At 31.1% G+C, this 17,664-nt stretch overlaps 1 protein-coding gene across 1 annotated transcript; it reads left to right on the top strand.

The window, feature by feature from the left end:
* LOC132742565 (uncharacterized) lies at window positions 1-12,004 on the top strand. The gene is made up of 2 exons (XM_060731008.1): window positions 1-157; window positions 9,076-12,004. Coding segments are annotated over exons 1-2 (1,887 nt in total). The 5' UTR covers window positions 1-155; the 3' UTR covers window positions 10,961-12,004.
* Window positions 12,005-17,664: the final 5,660 nt, after the last annotated feature.

Here is a 17,664-nt window from a genome sequence, read left to right as displayed (position 1 = left end):
GTTATACCTGCCGGTACAGGGTCGTGAACTACCTTGGTAACGTACAGAAACTTGACGTTGCGTGACGTAAATGACAGGCAGAATATTTACGGTATAAATGTTCATGCTATAACAAAACACATTCTCGACACTGGATCTTACACCATTGAGCAAACATGTGAGTATATGTAAACTTTTTGGAATATTTCTTCTTTTGATTTTTCAGATATGCAAGTTTGATTTTACGTGACGTTTTAAACATATTTGATTGGGAAAATCGTTTAAATGAGGGAGATAATAATTTTGTGTTAAGCAGAGAAAAACAGGATTGACTACGTATGTGTTGATTTTTTCTTCGGATATATTTATGGAATATATATGTATGCCGGGATACAGCATTGAAGCGAGACGACAGGAAATAGTCTGAAAAAATGTGTTTCCGGGGTTCCCAAAATAGTTTTAACCGATTTTTTTGTGCAATAAAAAAAAATAAATACAAAAATAGTTTTACTATTTTTGGCTACATAGACATGTTTTATGCGTGAAAGAATGCCTGGCAACTGTCCAAACAGTTTGGAAAAAGGAAATAAAGGAAAAGAACTGTATATTCTAAATTGCCATTGTTTTTTCTAATATTAATATCTCTAAAATGTTTAAATATTTTTGTTTTATTTCTATATTTTAAATGAGGGATTTCTTTATAATCAGATTTACATTATTTTTTTACTAAATATGTTATTGTTGAAGATCAAAGTACTGAAAGAACTAAAGTATAACTTGTAAAAGGTAATATTTATGAAATAAAATCTAAGTTATTTTTCATAAAAGTGAATTAAATAGGCTAGTACATTGCCGGTGTCTGTACTCTTTCTATGTATAAGATAATACGGAATGAAAAGGTAAATATCTATTTTAAATTTTTTTTTTCCTCCAGTATTTTCAAAATTTAAAAGATTGAATGTCATCTAAAACTTATTAGGGAAAAATGCATAAGGTATAATGCTTTTTATGGGTTATTTGTTCGACACATTCATTTTACCTAAGCTGTTTTTGTCTTCTTTTTGTCCATATGTAAACACCACAATACTTAAGAAGGCAAAACCATTAGATGTAACATACCGAACCATTGTTGCCTTACTTAAATTCAGTGTTAATATATTGTATTGTATTGTTATGCATAAGTTTCCTATATTTATGTATTTTTATTCAATCGTTGTTCATTGTATCATATTTGGTGTTCATTTTTCTATTGTTAACATCTTGTCTTACTTTTATGTGTTTTTATCCTAGTGTTGTTGATTGTTATCCTATTTTTGTTCATTTGTTTTCCTAGTACATATTTATCATTTTGCTATTATTTGAACATCTGTATCAATATTTTCATGTTTAATGTTCATGAGACAAAACATATCTCTTAACAAATTTTGTTTTTAAGGTAAACAATTCTGCTTGAAACAATAGTGTCATAACAATAGGTGTAAAACTTAACAAAAATAAGAGGGTGTCAGACAGGGTGATATACTTTCGCCCGATTTATTTCATTTTCAACATTACTCGGCAATTTGTAACAGTATTTACATAACTTTGAACGTCTACTTTATCATACTTTATCTAATAATGGCTTCAGATGATTACAAAGTAATCTTTATTAGCACTGCAAGCTGTCTACGCTGACTTACCACCTGTCAAAATGTTAAACACATGCCGTATTTAGTCGGACTAGTGATAAATGAGAAAAATTCTCCGTCATGACTTTTTATGATTTCAGACACGGTAATTTGACTAGTACGGTATAAACATATGCAAGCACGTAGGCATTTCAATAAAAATAGACGTGTTTATTTCACTGACCGATCTAATCGTGTAATGGTATACATAGTATATTTTATACATGTTTTGATACTTAATGCAATTAAATGTTATGCAAAACGCTCAATGTCAGCACAAAAAAGTCACAATGTAATAAGTTATACAGTTACTTCTCTACATTCGAGAGTGCCTAAACATAAAAAGTGAAGACGCACTAAATATATTTGACGATATATATCAAATGTATTCATACTCAATGCTATTTTAGTTTACTTATATCATTTTTTATAAATGTTATGTATACACAGACTTGTATTGTTTGGATAATGTAATAACTGTCAAGACCCATCACATACTGTCAAATCACACAAATTACTACGCGTTCGTGACAAAAAGAGACAAAATAGTGCAAAACTTGATGTTAAACACATACAGCAATACGATAGTGGACTATTTTTTCACTTCTCTGGAAACATTGACATGTATTCGTACTTTCTATGGATAAACAATTGCTTGAATTCTGTTAACGAATTTTACTAGTTTAGTAAAGTGCGCAAGGTAAAACTCTAATGTCGGCTGATAACCTTTTACAAGCTGTCAAATTTGACGGTCATTAATACTTTGATTGTAGTCATCATTAATTCTGCTGTTAAGCATAATGTTGAAATCATGACATTTAAATATGTACATTCATGATAAAGCGTACAGGCAGTTCTATATATACTCGCGCATCCGGTTAAAAGTTATTTATAGAAATTGAGGCGCTATTGGGGACCGGGTGGGCAGGGGTTCTGAAGAGGAAATTCAATTTTACATTGCCCTTAAGGCATTATCATGTACGTTCTCAACTCCATATTTCTTTGATCCTTTATAATACTTCTTTATCATAATCGTAATAATATTGACGATTAATGTTTATGTTAAGGCTAGTATTCGATATGGAAAAATATTGCCTTCCAATACAGTATTGTACGGTGTCACGTGACTATAAATTGTTGACAGTAAGACACCCTCATTCGATTTACAAAATGAATCATGTATTGTTGTTTTCATGTAACAAACGTCATATTTCTAAATAAAAGGTTAATTACATTCCAAGAGTAACGTAGGTTAGAGGTTTTGTGACGCAAATCGTCAAAGTTATAAAGCATTATTCTAATGTACTCGATATATTTGTTTTCATCACATGGGAGAAATCGTATGTTTAATTCAAAACATATCTTATTTTAAAAATAGTGTTCATTTTATCATTTTCTAAGAATGTGAAAACTTATCTTTAAGAGTATTTGAACCAATGAACTGTATCTTTATAATACATGTAATAAACAAGTGATTTAATATTTCTATCGAACAATATGCTTTCACTATGGTTATCAAATGTATGATAAAATATATAACACATATGCTTTTATGAAGGAAAATGAACAAAATGAAAAGAGAAAGTCTACATCCAACTTAACATAAAATCACGAGAAAAACCCCTCCAGAATAATAAATAATCAAAATGGAAACTTCTCATACCTCAATAATGCTTGTTTGCAAATATATGGTACGGTGAATGGGACGGGTAAACACATTTTATTCACAAGGAAGGTTTAATCGCCACCCATAGCAATATAGTCACGCAGCAGAGTAAATGAAAGATTTTGAACAATCTTTTTTGAAATTCGTTTTCAATTTCCTCAAAATCTCGGAAAGAACCAGAGTTCTGTCAGAAATCTCATGATTATCATTGGCCAGTGTACATTTTTTGTCAATTTCTGACCAATCAAATGCCTGCGATCTGAGTTTGAGCTAAAGACAGAAGGGGGAGATGAGTTAGCGGTTTTCCTGTGAATAGGTGCTTGATTGTGAGATAACTGTGATCATTACACTCTTTCCTTGTATGGCACAAGTTCTGGTAAATACCACGGTCCACGGAGCGGGCTTGTAAGTGGTTCATCTTTCATCATTATCTTGTTAAAAGACATATGTTAAATACGAGAAAACCTCTTCCTGAACATTAAGTGAAGAAAATGCAAGCAGAAAATGGTAATAAGTCTATGCTAACAAAACGATTAAGCGATGATTGTTTCTAAAACACCCTTTTTTTGTTCATTTTTTTTTTTAAATTGATTTCACCTTTTAAACATAAAATCTATCATCCTACATGTGTTTTTCATTTTTTCCAGTGAAAAAGAAAATGTTTGTTATAATCTGTTGGAGTGCATGTGTTGTTTATGGTATCTTAATAAAATTATTTAAGGAAAATATTCAGTGGGGTTCAGCCTTTACAGAAACTCAGATCAATGTTATGTCTCAGAAAAATAGGTCAGTTCTCAGTAGAATACAAACGAGAACTTCACTTTTACTAAATAATACAAAACCAAACAGGAGAATTTATTTCGTAATAATTTTCATACAAAACAAAAACATTACTGACATAACTTAAGAATTTGTTGAAATATAGCTTAATGTATTTAAAGGCTATTTATGTCCCTCGGGATTTTGAATTAAGTTTAAAATGACAGGTTTTCACGTTTTCTACAAAGCATTTAAACAAAATGTAAAATTTGCTTAAGTATTTGTCAACTTGTTTGTATGATTTATAGTAAGGCATACTCATTACGATTATAACAAACTTTTTTAAGCTTTGTAAAGAAAAACGCAAGTGACAATGGGTATGAAATGGAGAATAATTTCAATTTGTTATGGTGAATTGGCCCATAAAATGGAAGGTATATATTTATGTTGGTAGTATTTAGTATCATATATGACAACAAACCATGAAATAATTACCGGTATATATGGATGTTGTTGATAAGTGTGAGATACATGATCCATTTTTACATATTTATATATACTTGTAGCATAATGAATTAATAAATTGTTCTGTAATTAAATACACCATCATTATTCATATACATTTTCATTCTAAATCATTTCAAATTATTTCTTAAATAGATCATTGGAATATCTTAATTATAAGAAAAAGATCTATATTAAAGTCAATATGCTTCATGAACATTTGGCAATTGTCTGTAATCGGAAATTAAATGACTGTAACTATTTGTTTCTGTTTCTTTCGCATTACTTTCAGTGTAAATTATCCACTGCGTTTTAACAAAAGCAAAACGTAACTGTTCCAATGCAATCGTATCTACTAGTATATTTTTGATTTTTTCCTGATATTAGCTATAATGACCTTTATGTAGACCAAACTGATTATGACCTTTATTCGTCAATGACCTAGGACTCGAAGGTCAAATTATTGATAGTGATTGATTTTTCTATAATTGGCTATAATTTGTTATTTATGAATGGATTGTGTTCAAACATGGACATACAAACCTTTGACAAGACCTTTTTGCAGACCCAGTTGATTATGGCTTTTATTAATCTATTTCATTCATCAATGACCTTGAAGGTCAAGTTAATGTAATTTCACAGTTTCTTTTGCTATAATTGACTATTACTTTGTAAGTAATTAATGGACTGTTTTCATACTTGGCACAACAATTAACGGGACAAGACATAAAACGTCATAGATGAACTTGACCTTGACCTTAATTTGACCGCTAAACAAAGTCAAAGTAGTAAAGTTTGCAAATGTTGATCTTATCTTTGATTAAGACTTGTGGGAAAAACACTTAGAAGAAAAAACCGCCATGTAAAGTAGTTCAAATATGACATTGACTTTTATATTACTATGATTAATAAAGTTAGATATTAAATTATGTTTAGATTATCATATCTTTGCTATGTTTTTAAGGATCTGACATATACTTGGACATAAAAGTTCTTAAATTATTTTGAAATGACATTGACATTAAATTGACATTGACCGTCAAGGTCAAAATATTGAAATTTGCTTATATTGTCATAATTTTGTTATTTATTTACGGATTTGATTTATACATTTTTGAATCAAGTAACACATATGATTTAACAGACATGTTGAATTATTATGACCTTGATATTTAAATGACATTGAACTGTAAGGTCACATTATTAAGATTTTCTTAAGGTGTCATTGCTTTGTTAGTTATTCATGCGTGGACAAGATGCCACATACCTGATCCATTACATCCTTGCATGCTTTAAAAACTTTTCTTTTCAAAAAGTAAGTCTCCCTAAGTTTGCCTATTTATCGAAAATACAGTTTTGATTGAACTTTGACCTAATTTTGACAAATAAAGCTAAAAATCTATCTATGTCAGAGTAATCACAAGGAATTTGATGTGATGTCATTATTCAAAAGTGATTAACTTGTGTATTTTTTTCTCATTTGTCAAAATGTATTATAACCGAACCGTTAAGCGTGCCATTTTACGCTTAATGTGTTACAACATAAATGATTAATCAACCCATAATTAAAAACGTATCACCATGAAAGAAATGTGATATAATAAAATGGTTAGTACCTTTAACGTTTATTATTTATAACATTAAAAGGAACTTTGTCACCTCTGAGTATTTCACTAACGTAACATGGTACAGAATTGTACAATAATGTTACAATTAAAACCAAGGACATTTTGTATGAAATATGTGAATTATGGTGGACAACTAAGGCTGTTGTTAAAGAAAACAAGTGGTTTAAAGGTCCATTAAGCCCCTGAATTGTTGTCATTTTTATTTCACAAAGTAACATGATATTTTGTTACTGCTTTCTACCCTAAAAGGATGTTATATCTTTTGCATATCTTGCTCTTTGGCAACTGTTACATTGGTAGAAGTTGCATATGTTCTTGACTTGTGCGTATTTCCTTCACATGTGTTTTTATTCAAATTTGTTAAATGGTTTATGGCACGTTCTGTTGTTTCTTTTTGTGTGTCTACATCAACCGGACGTGACGTCATTAATGAAGAATTATCGATTTAGTATACCATTCCTTGCTTTAATTACCTTCTTTTGAGGTTTATATCAAATCATTTTGGGATTTTCTAGTTGAGTTGTTGATTTCTATCATTGGACGGTGCGTTTTCTTTTCTGATCTTTGTCGATGCCCAGCTGCGTGTATTTTCGGTTGTCCGGTGTGACCGGGATTTGTTATTGGCTCCGGTCTGTGAACATCGTTATGCCATGTTCATCTTTGTTTTTCTTTATTTATAAAATGTAATACATTTAGAATGAAATAAAAAAAATGGAAAATCCGCCTTTCTCTACTGATATATACATTATACATCCTACCTGCATGGCACAATATTATCATTACAATTGATGCTCACTCGCAAGCAATCATTTAAACATTGAAGTGAGATCAAATTCACGATTGGAAATAGAAATAAAAAAGTAAATATAAGGAATGTGTATTTTTCCCTGTAAGTGTGTATTGTCACAATTATAAGTTGAAGATTATTTCTTAAAATTGAGTAAGTGCATAACTTGCAACACGTAAAATAACGAACATTTCTTGCATGTCAGTTCTTTAATGAGTTGGTAGATTGTTAGTTTGATTACCGATTGATTCGACAAAGAATTTTGTATCATACAATGTTCATAATGACCGGTCATGCCCTGAAAATAGTCCAAATACAGTTATAATATCACCCCCTTTAGATATTTTACGATCCTCGACCTATGTGTGTTTGTAGGACATTTGTATGAACATAATGTAGTATGACTTTATATCAAGTACATTAGAAGATCCCACAACATGCTAAAATATCATGTAAACATTTAATTTAGGCAGACCATGTAAAAACGGTGTAACTTAAATTTAATGCACGAATATCAAAATGCATTACAATGGATGACAGATTATTCTATTTAAGGTTTATACACGTTTTCCTGCGCTCAATATACAAATATATAACAGATTTTTATGCTACTTTGTGATTCACATGATCCTATTTCATGCTACTTATTGGTATTTCATGCTACATGTTTTTAAAGTTTTATGTTATGTTATGCTTTTACGATTTACATCAAGATTTAAATGCTTAGTATTTAAGCTTTATGATTTACATGTTAATTTTTCTTTTATTTTATGCCTCATGATTTACATGATAATTTTCATGTCTTTTATTTTTTCACAATTTACACGTTTATTCTATACTGACAGTATACCGGTACTTATATGATTTACGAGTTACATGATAATTCTATTCTATTTTAAGTTTCACGATTTACATTATCTTTTTCTGTTATTTTATGCTTTACGATTTATATGAAAGTTTTATGTTATTTTATGCTTTACGATTTACATGGAAATTTTTCTGTCATTTTATATTTTATGATTTACATAATACTTTTATGATATTTTATGCTTTACGATTGACATTAAAGGGTTTTCATGTTACTTTTTGCTTTAAGATTTACATACTCATGCATATGTTATTTTATATGTTTTTGTAAGCTTAATGATAGAAATAGTAATGGCTCTATTATGCCCATTCAATGGTATATAATGATTGAATAGATAAAAGTCAAAATAAGGTTTAAACCGGTGCTAGGGAGCGTGGGAAGCTTGCGATTTCCAGTACCGTCCATGAAAAAGCCTAATCAAACCGAGCCTGCAACATTTTCAATTTTATAGTTTTGGGCGTTCTTTCGAGATTCTGTTTTTATTATTGTTTTAGATTTTGCCATAATTTCACTCAATTTTATTATTTACTTCGCATTAATAACTCTTGTTGCCTAAGAAATTAATAAATATACATCGGAATTTTACTTGTTCAATTTATAAAAATAGCGGGACATTCCTTTTATATTTGATTTTATGCTAGTTATATTTTATCATAACCATTTTTCAATCTCATCTGTTGGCCAATTACCATTATAACAGTCAATCTTTTGAAATGTTAAGTTATTTCAGCTCAACTTGGCAATGAAAATATAAGCATAATGTCACTTTAATATTTTACTTTATGTCTAGTGATTTTTATGGTTGTTTATATTTTACTTTATGCTTTTAAGATTTTACTTTAAGACTTTATGCCTTAGATTTATATAAATATTTATATAAAAGCTTAATGTTTAAACGATTATTCATATATTTCTGTCCGCCTAATAATTCATACGAGCGTTTATATTCAAGCATTTATATATCACTTTACGCCTAATGACCTATTTGATCGTTAATGTTTTAGTTCAACTTTACGCCTAATTATTTATAAGATCGCTATTTTTTTCTTTTCGCCTAATCACTTGATAGTTTACACATTTTATGATTGTTCTGTCTTTCAACTTTAAGCATAGAATATGATGATTAACACATTAAACATTGCTAATATGAAACACACGATGTCAATGCATAATTCATGATTTATATTCAATAAAATGACAAACATTTATATTTTCAGGAAGGTGCCCATAGTTTTAGCGTTACTAGTGACATTGGCATGGGGTCAACCACCTCCCCCACCTCCGACACAGACATACCCACCTTCTCCACCACCACAAGCACCTCAGAATCCAGGTGCACAGGGAGGTGCACCAGCCGATGCAGCATCGGGACCTACAGGAGCTCCAGGAATGCCAAATCAGAACCCATGGCATGAACTTCTAAACCGGATGATGGAGCTTATGCAGTCTGCTGCAGTAATGGGTGGTCCATCACCTGGACAAGGGTCTGCACATGGACCAGATCCTGGTCCCGGAGCAAACCAAATTGCTGACAAGCCAAGTCAAGGACCACAGCAGGGCCAATATCAAGAGCAAGGTCAAGGCCAAGGGCAGCAGCAGCAACAACAACAACAACAACAACAAGGGCAAGATCAATTCACAAATCAGGGTCAACAAGGTGGGCAATATCAAAACCAAGGTCAACAAGGAGGACAATTTGAAAACCAAGGCCAGCAAGGAGGACAATTTCAAAACCAAGGTCAGCAAGGAAATCAATATCAAGGTCAACAGCAGCAAGGGCAAGAACAATTTCCAAATCAAGGCCAACAACAGACTAACCAGAATCAAAACCAAGGCCAGCAACAAGGACAAGGCCAATACCAAAATCAAGGACAAGGACAGAGTCAAGGACAACAGCAAGGGCAATGGAATCAAAATCATGGTCAACAAGGTCAGTCGACTCAAAACCAAGGTCAACAAGGGCAGTGGAATCAAAACCAGGGTCAACAAGGGCAATGGAATCAAAATCAGGGACAAGGTCAAAATAATCAAGCCCAACAAGCACAGTATCAAAATAATCAAGGCCAACAAGGACAATGGGGTCAAAATCAACAAGGTCAACAGGGGCAATGGGGTCAGAATCAAGGTCAACAGGGGCAATGGAATCAAAATCAAGGGCAGTGGGGACAAGCCCAAGGTCAGGGACAGTATGCACCAACACCACCAAGAACGCCAAAACCAACAACTCCAAAACCAACAACAACTACGACAGCAGTGGTTGTACAAGACTGTTTCTGGGAAGGGCGTTATTATCGGCCAGGAACTGACATTGTTCGAGGTCAACACGACCGATGGTGCTACGTGACTTACTGCAATTCTGAAGGCAATGTACATTTTTGGGATGACTACAATTGTCCACCTAACTCAATGAAACCTACAAGTGGGCATACTGCAGGACGTCCAGGCGGCCCACCAACACCAGCTCCCCCAACACCACCTCCCCCAGCTCCTGTCCACGGTTGCAACCACAACAATATGTTTTATGAACCTGGACAAGAGATAACAAGTCATCAAGTGGGGGAAAGATGTTACGGAACATACTGTAGCCATGAGTCTCAGGTTATTCAATGGGAAGATTGGTGTGTTGCTCCAACAAGTCCCGCCCCACCAGCGCCAGCACCGAAAACAAAGCCAGTTCATCCACCTGTTTTAGGAAATAATAATCCACGTGGTAAGAAAGGAGGACAACGAAAGGCTGCAGGTGGAAAGGCAGCAGGTGGTGGCGGGCGCGGTAAAGCCGCTCGAAAATCAGCTCCAGGACCGGTAGCACCGAAATCTGCTCATGTTCCTGCACCGGCTGCTCCTCCAAAAGCTGCAGCACCTGCTCGCCGTACTAAACCAACACAAGGGTGCTATCATAATAACCTTTACTATCAACCTAATGAAGACGTTATAGTTGGAAATATCGGAGATATGTGCTATGGATATTATTGCGAAGGAGATAATGTTTTTGTCCATTGGGAAGATCGTTGTGCCCAACAGCATACACAGTCAGCTGCTCCACCGGTACCACAGCATCAGACACAACCGGCAAATAATATGGGTTTCGGAAACTGGTTTTAGGGTGTGAAATTTTATAAATTGTGTCTTGCTGAAAGGTTATGGTTCTGAAATAATGGAATTGAAAGTTTGTTTATACTGAAAAGATTTTGGTTCCGTGTGAATCATTTTTGAGCTTTACAAATACATTTTTTCATACATGTCAAAATATGAGCTAAAAAGGCAATATTTTCTGGGTTTGAAAAGATCATACACTGAAAAAAAGTATTTAAAATGTATAAAACTATGTTTTTAAGTTTTCAGGCCCTTTTAATGATTTTCATAAATATTATTACTGCTTAAGGAATAAAGGTTCTTAAATTTCTTCAAAAAATCATGCATAATTAATACTTTTGATATAAATTGTTCGATTTATGTTAGATTCACCGCACCAGTACCTTTTTACATATGCATAAGTATAGTATATTGGAATATGAGTTTAGTAAAACACTGCATATATTTCATATAGAATGCAGTGCACGGATTAAGGTTGATTAAGTTTTCAAAATATAGATATATTAAGAAAACGGATGCGGAGCGTTTTTTTTTTTAAAAGAAACTATTTATTACATATAAATTTTGTATATATTTTTATATGTTCGTGAAATAGGCTTACGCTTTTCTAGCATAGGTATTCAAATTTGAAATTACAAATAAAATAATAAAAATAAGCGGTTGATGAGGGGGGTGGCAGAGTGCTTCACAAATGCAGCGTTTTTGCTATTTGATATTTTATTATTTAAATCTATATTTTTATTTTTGACCGCATACAATGTAAAGCTTAATTCTCGTTTAAGAATAGACAAGATACAAAGCGGAGACAATTCTTAAAAAGAACTCGTCAGAAAAAAAGTTGCATTTTTGCATAAACATTTCTTAGGACATTTGTTAAGTTTGTATGTCAAATCAGTAGAATTAAAAAAAAGTGATACTTATTGTGTAAAAGATGACTTCAATTTGTATTTCATGTTTCATTTTATATTTATAAAAAAAGACCTGAATTATCTCATGTGTGTGTTTTTGAATGTATTCACATATGAATAATTAAATCATTTGTCATTATGTACACACTAGACTTTGTCCTGCCTGTCAGAGTTATGGCGTTCTTGACAGACGACTATTATCGTCTGCACGAATCATGTTAGCGTTCGACATGTTTATTTCCCGTTCGCGCAAAGGTTTGGCTGCTGTCTAATTAAAATCGTGTTCCTCATATAAGGTACATAACGTTATTAAACATATTTTTTTATAATACATCAATGTGTCAAACATGTAGAGCTATACAGACACACATGTATGCACCTTTTTATAAATTAAACGTAATAAATACGTCATAAGTTCTAGAATATTAAGTGTATTTCCAATTGCAACTTTTCCGCCCTTGCCGTTAAACTTCGGACCTTGAACACAGTAGTAAGAATACACAGAACCATAAGAAACTAAAAATGTAAACAAATAGTAATTTAAGTCTGGGAGTTGTTTACTAAGTCTTTTCCAATTTATCGAGTAAAGTCCACCTAAATTAAGTAAGTTTACAGATATAAAAACAAACAGTACATTATATATATTTATTGTTATGGTGGGAGAAACCAAAAGTATAAAATTTCTATCATTTCTATTTGTTAACATTTTTTGTTTATTTTTCCCTTAGATGTCAAATATACCCTCAACAAATATTACACTATCTTTTTTTGTTACATCTAAAACTACATAATAGAACTGCTGCATTCAATCTGTAAGTCAGAGGTTATTATAGATAATAGCCAAGGTGTTCCGATTGGCGTATTCCATCAGTTTCTGTGTGTTTTAAAGACCAAGTAAGTGGCAAAATGACAAGGAGAAAGAAGACAAATCTAGTCAGTAAAATGCTAACTCAATGACGACATGCAACGAAAGATCACGGAATTGGTCGAACTTACTTTGTGTTGGTACTCATTAATTTGCCAACAGATGAATTGCATATATAGCGCACAACTTAAAGAGGCTTTCAGCTATTCTAAAGTTTAAATATGATATTTTTAGATAAATCGTTTTAATAATAGTCAAATAAAGATAAGGTTGAAAATAAAATTTGCCGACTATAGAATACATAAACAATTAGGAAACCCCCGATACCTCTAATCTGCCGGTACGCTATCTATATTTAAATTAGTAAATCGGACATATTCTTTCCCGATCTTCTATTTTTAGAAACGAACGTCACTAACGCGTTATAAATAGCTACAATGATATGATTTCCACGATAAAATGACTGAAATGGTAAGTTTGAAACAACGTAGAATTTTCTTTCAACAGAAAGTAAAAGCTGAAGGCCGTTTTAATTAAGCTAAAGGCGGCTTTAATTTTAGACTTTAATTTAAACAAAGTAAAATGTAGGTTATTTATATAAAAATGATCATGAATAAGTTGTCATATCATATGAACTCAACCAAGCCTATGACAAGTTTTATTACATTACTGAAACATGTTTAAATTTGACAAAATGACAACGTATATAAGACTGTGTATAATAATATTAATTGTGTATCATTTGGCTAGAAAATGAAGAAAATTGGATTTTTTTTTCATTTTTTTTTATTACTAAGTTCCTTATATTATGAAAATCAAATAGTTGTATGACCGAAATTCCTTCTGGTCTTCAAAAAGTGATTTAAAATTGACATCCGACATTTCTACAATGATTATTTAATGTATTGTTTATCCTTTATGATCTTAAGAATAATTAAATGAAATTAGAAAAAAACACTCAAAAAACAACACACACACACACGCACCCCCCACACAAAACAAAAAAATCCCTCAAAACAAACAGAATTCATTAAAAAGGTTCAAAATGGCAATACTGAAAATGTTACAGTCTGCATGAGCTTGTTCATGGACGGTAGTGATGCTTGCCACAACAACAACAACGACAACAACAACAACAACAACAAACAACAACAACAACAACAACGAAAACAACGATGACGACGACAACGACGATGACAACAACATTAATAATAATAGCAATAATTCCATAACCCTAAAACTTTGATTGACAAGCTTCTGATAATCAAACAAATATTTCAAAAAATAATTTTAATAGAAATAATAACTGCGATACTTATATCAACATAAAGTGCCAACATAAATTCTAAAATTATGTTTTCATATTGTCGGGCACAGTTGAATATTTATGACATTAATGATACACAGCCGACTTCTTTTTAGCCGTCTTAATTTTTACTTTCTTGATTCACAATGTATTATCAAATAATAAATTTATAATTCATTTTAAAGTCCAATTATGCCCTTGAAATACTGTTACTGTAATTTATCAAAAACGTTTAATTTTGTGTTCAAAATACTTATTATTGGCAAACTTCTTGTGATTCTCTTTTGAAACTCGCATTTGTACGGATTACATCATACTTTGCTAGTTATAGAACAAATAATTTCATATTAAAAGTTATAAAAATCATATTTGCCCTTTTTGTTTTTAATTTTTATTTTATTTTCAAAAAATGTTTCTAAATTACTTATTTGTTACTATAAAAACCTAATTAAAAGTACAATTAATAGACAAATTAGATCAAATAATATAATATAATTATAATATAATTAACTAAGTTAAACATAAATAAGGAAATATGTTGATGCATAGGAGTTAAAATATTCTATCAATACATTAGTAACTCATAAAGAAATATTGCAATACAACCGAATCACAAATCGTGTGAAGGGAACAAATCTATTCTATAAAATACTAAAATAAGCTTAAGTCACTAATGATACGAGTATATCAAACCCTTCCTTGAATGTATGGTAAAGTACGGGTTAGTTTAGTCGGACAAATGCAAGTGAACGCTTATAGAATGAATTAATTTTACTGAAGCCCAATAGTGGTTATCTGTTTTAAATAAATAAGTAAATTACTTTTTGTATTTCTCTTTTATAAAAAAATCGTTGTCACACGTTGTAACATAAAAAAAAACAGGGAGATAATTCAATGTAAATGTTTCTATTTTGGAGCAGACAATGTTACTTCTCTTAGTTTTAAACAGTCGATACAATTTTCAATTTTATAAACAAGATTAGTCAATTTTATTTGCTATATGATATTGTTTGGCAATATTGACTCGAGACATTTGAATATTTAATGACCTTTTGTCGGTAATCATGGGATTTCAAAGTTAACGAGATTAACGAGCATTCGAACCCGCGACTTCGCGATTACAATGCCATTCTACTTATCACCAGGCTATCGGGTCGTAATTATGCAAATGAAGTATCGAGAACTTTTCATTAGAAATTAATGAGTAAATGGTAATGAATTACGGAAACTAACGAAAAACCTCCCGAATATTAAGCAGTCTCAGGTCAATATATTTCCAAACAATATCCAGATATGCATACAAGCATTTCATTTACATGCTGCAGTACATTGACAGTAACTGTTGTGAAAGTGATATATAAAATGATATACATTGATATTGAATAACTTCAAAAGAAATTTTTGCACTTTTATCCAATCAGTTATCGTACAATTTCTTTACAAAGAAAGTGCCATTCAAAGGAATTTCGAAAACAATATTTGTATTATCAAAATGACCTCGTTAAAAGCGATCTCGTTTTAAGTGGAATAGATTGTAAGTGTTAAATATATGATTGAATTTTGGAATTTATTATTTACTTTGTTTTGGTGTGGCAAAAGTAACATGGCAGATAAGCAGATGACTAGTTCTCAGTTACGGCAAACATATAACTTTTTGTATTCTATCTTTTAAAAACAGACTATAATTTTGACTTGAAAACTTGTTCCAGCATAAAGTCCAATTTTCATTGTTCTTGTCATGGAATTTTTCAAACTACAGACCATATCTTTATCAATTATCTAAATTTATGTTTCATATAAGTGGATTTTGAAGAAACGATTAAGAAACGATTAAATAAAGGCCAAAGAATCAGGAAATATAATGTTTTTCTTTAAACACACAACAATTTATTATTCCAAATATGATAAGCAAAAGTAATCAAGTAGATGCAAGCAAAATTATTACATTTACATATTAATCGGACATTGATTTAAGTGATAAAAGTTGAGCGTATTTTTTAGTTTACAGTTATGATAAATATCAGAAATTAGCATATATTTTGTAGTGTTATCATTTTCTTTAGATTGACACCCTTTCAGTGTAATTGAGGAAATACTACATAGATTAAAAAACCTTTCCAATTCTTCAATCCCTCAGGAATATCATGCCGTTCCATATTCATAAACTTTTTATATTTCCTTAGTTTCGTTTCTATAGTAATAAATATATATTAATTTCGATTTTGTTCTTCTGTTTGTCAGGGAGAATTGATATTTATCTGTTCATTCTGAGAACAAAGTAAATCCGAGGTTAATAAAAGGCCAAGTTTTAAACATTTCACAGGGATGGACAGAATACATTATCTCTTGTTTTAGAATGATTGATCCTCATTTTCTAAATTGTTTGTATATGATAATATTGACTATTTCAACATTAATTTATACCTTTTCTATAATATTTTTTGTCTGTTTATTGATGCTTCCTAAAAATTATTGCAAATTTCTTCCGTCACAAAGAATTTGAATAGCCATTTGAATAAATTTAATCATTTTTCGCGCCAAAATTTCAACAAAAAATTACCTATGGACAAAGTGCAATTGTACATGTAGCTTATTTCCGATCTAGTATGCATGTTATCAAATAGAAATGTATTTGCTTTTGTTCTTCTGTTTGCTTTTACATGTGTCCAATGTTTTTATGGCAAGATTAAACTTTCCTGGAAAAACTTTGTAGTCCTACGGCCTACACGGCTTTTGTGAAGCTATGCCCAGATGTCTCAATTCCCTTGTGTAAATAATATAACAGAACATCCACCCTACATACTGTATGCATTAAATATTTTAATAATTTGATATTTCTATTAATATTAGTACTGATATGACAATATGATATGATATATTCATAAAGGAATGATATATTTCTATATCAATATTGTTAATGTAATGGGATAGACATTTCCTACATTTATATTTTAAACGTATCAATAAGATAAAATAAATGTTCATTCATTTAATAGAAATACATTAACTATATCTTAGATATATCTTTAACAAAAGTCAAGTGACTGAGATTTACATATAATATTATTATTTTAATCTAAGCTAACTGATCTGCTGATATGAAATAATGTATTCCGTGAAGCGACTGACCGGATATTCACCTTACACATACCAACATACATGCTCAGCCCATTTATTGAATTTTCAAATATTTTGTATAAAAAAGACTAAAAGTTGCTGGTTATAGCTAATTTCTGTTCTTTCTTAAGTTTTACTTTCTGTTATTTTGTTGCTGTCTTGCACAAATCAATTCGTTGACTTCTTTATCACACCATTTTCACGTAATTGTGAATGCAAAGTTTCAATTTTGTAAATATTTGACATCGTCGGATACCTAGGAGGGAACGATTAACATTCATCTGCAGATCAGAATTTTTATATCTTGTGTCAAACTATAACCTACATGTATGATTTCCTGGGGTTTATATGTTTATTAGATATAATACTATATGTATTATTATTTTGCCACAAAAAAGATTACAGTTTTACTAATTTCATTATTGCAATCATCATTTTATGTCACGTATATAAAATATCAAAAGAGTGTGTATTTTCTTGAGAACATTACAGGCGTCCAAACATGAAATTTCTGCCG

Source organism: Ruditapes philippinarum, unplaced genomic scaffold, assembly GCF_026571515.1.
Source record: "Ruditapes philippinarum isolate M1 unplaced genomic scaffold, ASM2657151v2 ctg3676_1_1_1_1, whole genome shotgun sequence".
Lineage (NCBI taxonomy): Eukaryota > Metazoa > Mollusca > Bivalvia > Venerida > Veneridae > Ruditapes > Ruditapes philippinarum.
The sequence above is the reverse complement of the archived record's forward strand: the minus strand, read 5'-3'. Positions and strand labels throughout refer to the sequence as shown.